This window comes from Cynara cardunculus (assembly GCF_001531365.2).
Source record: "Cynara cardunculus var. scolymus isolate 2C chromosome LG 10, CcrdV1, whole genome shotgun sequence".
In the NCBI taxonomy this organism is placed as follows: domain Eukaryota; kingdom Viridiplantae; phylum Streptophyta; class Magnoliopsida; order Asterales; family Asteraceae; genus Cynara; species Cynara cardunculus.
In genome coordinates, this window is record NC_037537.1 from 4,661,594 (window position 1) to 4,667,618 (window position 6,025).

The 6,025-nt window shown below is 39.8% G+C and overlaps 1 protein-coding gene across 1 annotated transcript; it reads right to left on the reverse strand.

The window, feature by feature from the left end:
* Positions 1-4,188: 4,188 nt before the first annotated feature.
* Positions 4,189-4,659, reverse strand: LOC112519918. Its single transcript, XM_025128238.1, has one exon. It carries the CDS (start codon positions 4,657-4,659, stop codon positions 4,189-4,191), a length of 471 nt encoding a protein of 156 aa, XP_024984006.1.
* Positions 4,660-6,025: the final 1,366 nt, after the last annotated feature.

The following is a 6,025-nucleotide window of genomic DNA, read 5'->3' on the forward strand; positions in this document are numbered from 1 at the left end:
ATAGCTGAAAGTAAATGACAGAAAGTAAAGACGGAAAGTAAATGACAATAAATAAATAAATAAATAAAAGACAATAATTAAAACTTAAAAGCTTATAAATACTACTAATAACTTGAGAGAGTTTTTGGGAGTACAAGTTGGAACCAAAATCGTCCAGGGGGTTGATTTCAAAAGAGAAGCCAAAGGCTTTCTTTTATACCCAAGAGTTTAACATAAGACAAAAATATGGAAAGAAGGAAAAAGATACATGAAGGGACTAGAAAAAGGAGGTATCATCTCCATCAAAACATGTCATCAAAAAGGTCTTCTCCACTTCATTTCACCAGCTGTTTGAGGGTCAAAACGACGGCTTCTTCAGCTCAGACTTCCAATCAAGACAATGGCTTAACCAATAAGCACTTCTCCAAAAAGCCAAAATGCAGTCGGGCAATGCTGTTGGAATGCTGCAGCATTATAGTGCAGTGTTATGAGTCAAAAGATGTCATCTACTCCAAATTGTTGTAAAAGCAAATTCATCATCACATTTAGCTCCAAACATAACAAATGGAAAATAAGGAAGTAAAAATGACTCAAGGTTGGGATAAACTATTAAAATCTACCTATTAAACATAAGAAATAGGTACTTTAAGCATGTAATAAACCATGCCTATCATACCCCCAAACTTAAAGTGTTGCTTGTCCCTAAGCAACCAAATGACAACTAAAAATGACTCAATATAGTAAGGTATACAAGATTAAGGCAGTAAGTGCACACACAAAGCAAAACATATCATTTATGAACATCATAGCCCTTCATAAATTTTTAGCAAACTATTCAAAGCTTATTTTTCATGTATGAACCATATGCTAGCATTAGTCTTTTCTTTAATGAACTCAACAMACCTCTCTTTGATAGGGTCAATAGGACTTGCTTAAGGCTCTCCTCTCTTTGGCTATTTTCTTTTCTCACTTTGCCTTCTTCCTTTTATGCTTCATCATTCTATTTTTTTAAATTTTTGGCATTATGTACTCTTTATGATGAAAGCATGCACATTGCCCCTATGGGACATTTTTGTGCTATTAAACAGATCCCTCAAAGGTTTTAGAGCTTTGCTCTTTTGTTTTAGAATCTGTGGCCTTTGTGGTGCACCCTCCCCCAAACTTGAACTTTTGAATATGCCCTCATTGGCTATGTTGGTGGAAAGTGTATAAGGCAACAAGTGGCTTGTTTGAGAGTTTAAATGAAGAATGGCCTAAATCATACCCAAATGTGTATTGGTGTGTGAGTTAAATTTGGCTCAAGAATAGACATAAGCTAGTTCTAGCAAGAACACTATTTAGTAGGTGAATAGCAATTTACCCTCAAATTTATTTAGGCTATGATATCAAGAACTATAAGCAATGATCATGTAATCAAGTATGAAAATAAAGCTAAAAATCAAGAAAACTATCCCAAGACTCAAAATAAAAATAAAAATTGGAAACTAAAGATGAATGAATGAACCTGTCCTACTCCAAGGGAGTAGGCTGTGTGGCATGTGGTTCCATGGCTGCATCCAAGGCTGCTTCTCTAAGTTGTTCATTCTCTTCCTTTAACCTCTTGTTTTCTTCTTTGAGGCTCTTCAGCCTCTTCCCCATCTTTTTCAACTTCTTGCTCATCATCTCCTTCATATGCACCTTTAATTCTCTCAAATCTCTGTTCCCTTGCCTCTGCCCCTTTTTAATCTGTTTCTTTACCTCTGTTTTCAGTTTCTCCATCTTGTCCATGAATTTAGATCTTTGCATCAAGATGCTGTCCAGCAGGTTGCTGTTTTGAGACAGCAAATCTTGAATCATTCCCATCAAGTCTACTGCTCCCATACTCCTGCTTGTCCTCTCCTTCAACCTTGACACAGCTTTTAGGTCTATGATAGACCTTTCTACTCCTTCCTTGATGATGACATCCTCTTTGAAAACTGGCACTCCTTCACTCTTCAACAACCTGTCAATGACCCCTGGGAGATACAACTTCCCTTGGGTCCTATTAGCACAATACACAATAGCCTTGTGTAATATCTCTCCCACATTAATGGTTTTCCCCTTGAGAATTCTGTACAGCAGGACCATCCTTTCAACATTAAGGGAGTTGTCATGGGTTGTGGGATGCAGGGAGTGCTTGACAAAATTGACCCATACATTAGCATTGGGGGTCAAATTGGCAGCTTTGAAGACCCTTAAAGAAAAGTTTGTATGATGTTCCCATGTGGTGCCTGGTCTTGCCACTGCCTCACAGATTTTATTGAGCTTAGCCTCAGAGGCAGTGTGCTTAAGGGTCTCAAAGTCTGAATTAGAGTGAGTGGTGAGACCTAAGACATTGTTCAATGTCTCATCATCAAAGGATAGGCAAACACCTCTAACCTTGATCATACATGAATTTCTAGCAGCAACCTCAGCATAGAACTCCCTAATAAGTGAGAGATTGTAAGAGCTATGTACCTTACAGAAGCTTTTCCATCCCAAACTTCTAATCACCTCTTTGATAAATGGGCACTCTTCCACACTCTTATGATCAAAACCTTTGTTGGGCCAAGCAGTCTTGTCTTTGAATTTCTCAAACAGAGCCTTGGCCTTGACAGAATTGAAGCCCTCCAAAGGTAGCATGGATCTCTCTGTGATTGCTGGAGTGGAATAATTAGGAGCAGGCTGTTCTTTGGATGCTGCAGCATTCTATGACTGCCTTGTGATTCTTCTAGGAGAGTCTTCTAAGGCTACTGCCTTGCCTTTTTCAACAGCACTAACTTTCTTCTTTTTTAGTGCAGGCCCTGTGGTTTGAGTGGTTTTCTTTGTGGACTTCTTTCCCAAAGCCTTCCTCTTCTTAGAGGGAGGCTGCACATGAGTGGTACTAGGAGAGGCTAGTGTTTCAACAGCCTCTAACAAAACATCCATGGAGTTTGTTCCACAATGCTCTGCTTAGAATGATCAATCCCCATTTTGGCCATGAAATCATCAATGACCTCAAAGTCCTTGCTTTGAGGTGTGGTCTCAACAAACTCTTGAATGGGGGCATGGGTGGTTTCAACATTCCAAGGAAGCAGGTAAACCCTTCCCAAGTCCTCTGCCCTAGTGGCATCATCCTCAGACTCAGATGAAATATAGTCTTCTACAAGCACAGTAGGGTTGAAAATTACCTCAATGACATGTTCTGATTCATCCACAGGAGGTTCATTGAGATCATTGATTTGAACTCTTCTTAGGCTTGACTCTTGTACAGGGGATTCGGCCATTGTGGAAGATGAAGGGACAGCCGATTGTGGATGAGTAGGAATAATCTCTTCTTCACTCATGGACATAGAGTCACTGTTTTCACTTAGCTCTACCAACTCTGGTTTAGCATTTGAGGGTAGAACAGTGTTTCTCCTTCGGTTGCTTCTTCGAAGAGGTCCCCTTGGAGGGGGACGGGCAGCTGCTCTCTTAAGCCTGACCATGGTTGAAACAGCAAATGATGGATGATGGAGATGGAAAAAATGCAGAAAAGGGGAGGGTTTATGAGTGACAGCAGGTATGGTGCTGGTGGTTTTAGGCCGGTGATGGTGATGAGGTTTTGGAGTGATAGGGAGAGTAATGGAGGGAAGAGTGGGGGGGTGGTTGATTGAAAAGGTGGGTTAAGAAAAAAAGTGGTTTAATGATGGTTTTCTAAGTAGCACTTAGTGGGTCTAAGAGGTTATGGCCGGCGGTTTCACAAAGGAAGTACAATGTCATTAAAGCTTAAGCCTTCTCATTAATTGAGACATAACCCTCAAAGCCCAACCTATCATCTTGTGACAATTTTCACCTTTTGACTGAAAAGTAAGCAATGATGGTGCAAGAGGTTGTGCAAGGTACCAAGTACCTCCATGTACTATCTTGTACCATCCTAAGACCTTAACCTTGGTTTAACCTTAACCCATCTTTCCTCCTCTCTTTCTTTTTCAAAAACCAGCGCCAACTTTCCTAACACCATAAAAAAAATCTTTTAAAAGAAAAGTTTAAAAATAACAGCTCAACCCACTTTTCCCGGTTCACATAGAGCTGCAGGCCTAGAATGCTGCAGCATTATGAGCAGCTCACCAAACTCTTATTCAAAAACACACTAGACCATGAAAACTTTAAAATACAACCAACCTATGAAATTGAACTTTATTTACAAACAAAGGTGGACTTCTAAGAAGTCCAAGGGGGATCTTTGAGATTTTAGCAGGGAGCAGCACAGCTCTCAGAGTGCTGTTCTGAGACCGCTGCCGGATCATGGTACACTTTTACCCTTTGGCCATTAACCTTGAAAATAGAATTATCTTCCGGGTGTACCAAATCCACTGCTCCATAAGGATAAACTTTAGAAATAAGAAAAGGCCCAGACCATCTAGACTTAAGTTTTCCAGGGAATAACTTCAGTCTAGAATTAAATAACAGCACAAGCTGGCCTTCTCTCAATTCTCTGTGCTGGATTTTATTATCATGCCATTTCTTTGTCTTTTCTTTATAAAGTTTGGCATTCTCATAAGACAACAACCTATGTTTATCCAGTTCACACAGTTGCAACATCCTTTTCTTTCCGGCTTCTCTCAAAGACATATTGAGCTCTTTGATAGCCCAGTATGCTTTGTGCTCTAGCTCTAAAGGCAGATGGCAGGCTTTTCCATAGACTAGCTTGTATGAGGACATACCTATTGGTGTTTTAAAAGCAGTTATGTATGCCCATAAAGCATCGTCTAATTTAAATGCCCAATCCTTTCTATTGGGTTTTACAATTTTTTCCAAAATGCCTTTTATTTCCCTATTAGAGAGCTCAGCTAAGCCATTTGTTTGTGGATGATATGCCGTGGAAATTCTGTGGTTAATATTATATTTTTCAAGAACTCCCTTCAACAAATTGTTTACAAAGTGGGTACCCTCGTCACTGATGAGTGCCCTCGGAGTACCGAACCGTGTGAAAATTTGTTTTTGAATGAACTTAACCACAGTTTTTGCGTCATTTGACACACATGCCATGGCTTCTACCCACTTGGATACATAGTCAACAGCCACAAGAATGTACTGGCAATTATTTGATGGGGGAAAGGACCCATAAAGTCTATTCCCCAAGCGTCAAATAATTCAACTTCTAGTATCCCATTTAATGGCATTTCATTTCTCTTGGAAATGGAGCCACTCCTTTGACATTCGTTGCACCTCTATGCAAAATTATGGGAATCTTTAAAAAGCGTAGGCCAATAGAAACCTGACTGTAGGACTTTGGTTGCAGTCCTCTGACCTCCAAAATGGCCTCCGTATGGTGCATGATGTCAATGATGCAGGATTGCTGCCACTTCAGATTCAGGCACGCATCTTCTCAGAATCTGATCTACACTAGGTCTAAACAGAAATGGGTCATCCCATAAATAAGATTTAGCGTCATGAAAAAATTTCTTTAACATGTGACCTGTGTAATCAGAGGGTTTTATTCCACAGGCCAAGAAATTAGCTAAATCAGCAAACCATGGTGTCTTAGGTTGGTTTATCATGAGGATTCTCTCATCTGGAAAAGTATCATTAATGTCCAATCCCTCTCTCTCAGGTTCTTCCAACCTAGATAAATGGTCTGCCACTTGATTCTCTATTCCCTTCCGATCAAGTATCTCTAAGTTAAATTCTTGCAACAAAAGCACCCATCTTATCAACCTTGGTTTTGCATCTTTCTTTGAGATCATGTACTTGATGGCTACATGATCAGTATGCACAATTACCTTTGTTCCCATCAAATAGGACCTAAATCTCTCAAAAGCAAAAACTATAGCCAATAACTCTTTCTCAGTTGTGGTGTAATTGATTTATACCTCGTTCAAAATCTTACATGCGTAGTAGATTGAATGAAACACCTTCTCCTTCCTTTGCCCTAACAYARYACCTACCGCCCAATCACTAGCGTCACACATGATCTCAAAAGGTTTGTTCCAGTCAGGGGCAACTACCACTGGTGCGGTAACCAAAGCTTTTTTCAAAGTTTTGAATGCATTTCTGCATTCATCATTAAAGTTGAATTTTTGGTCAT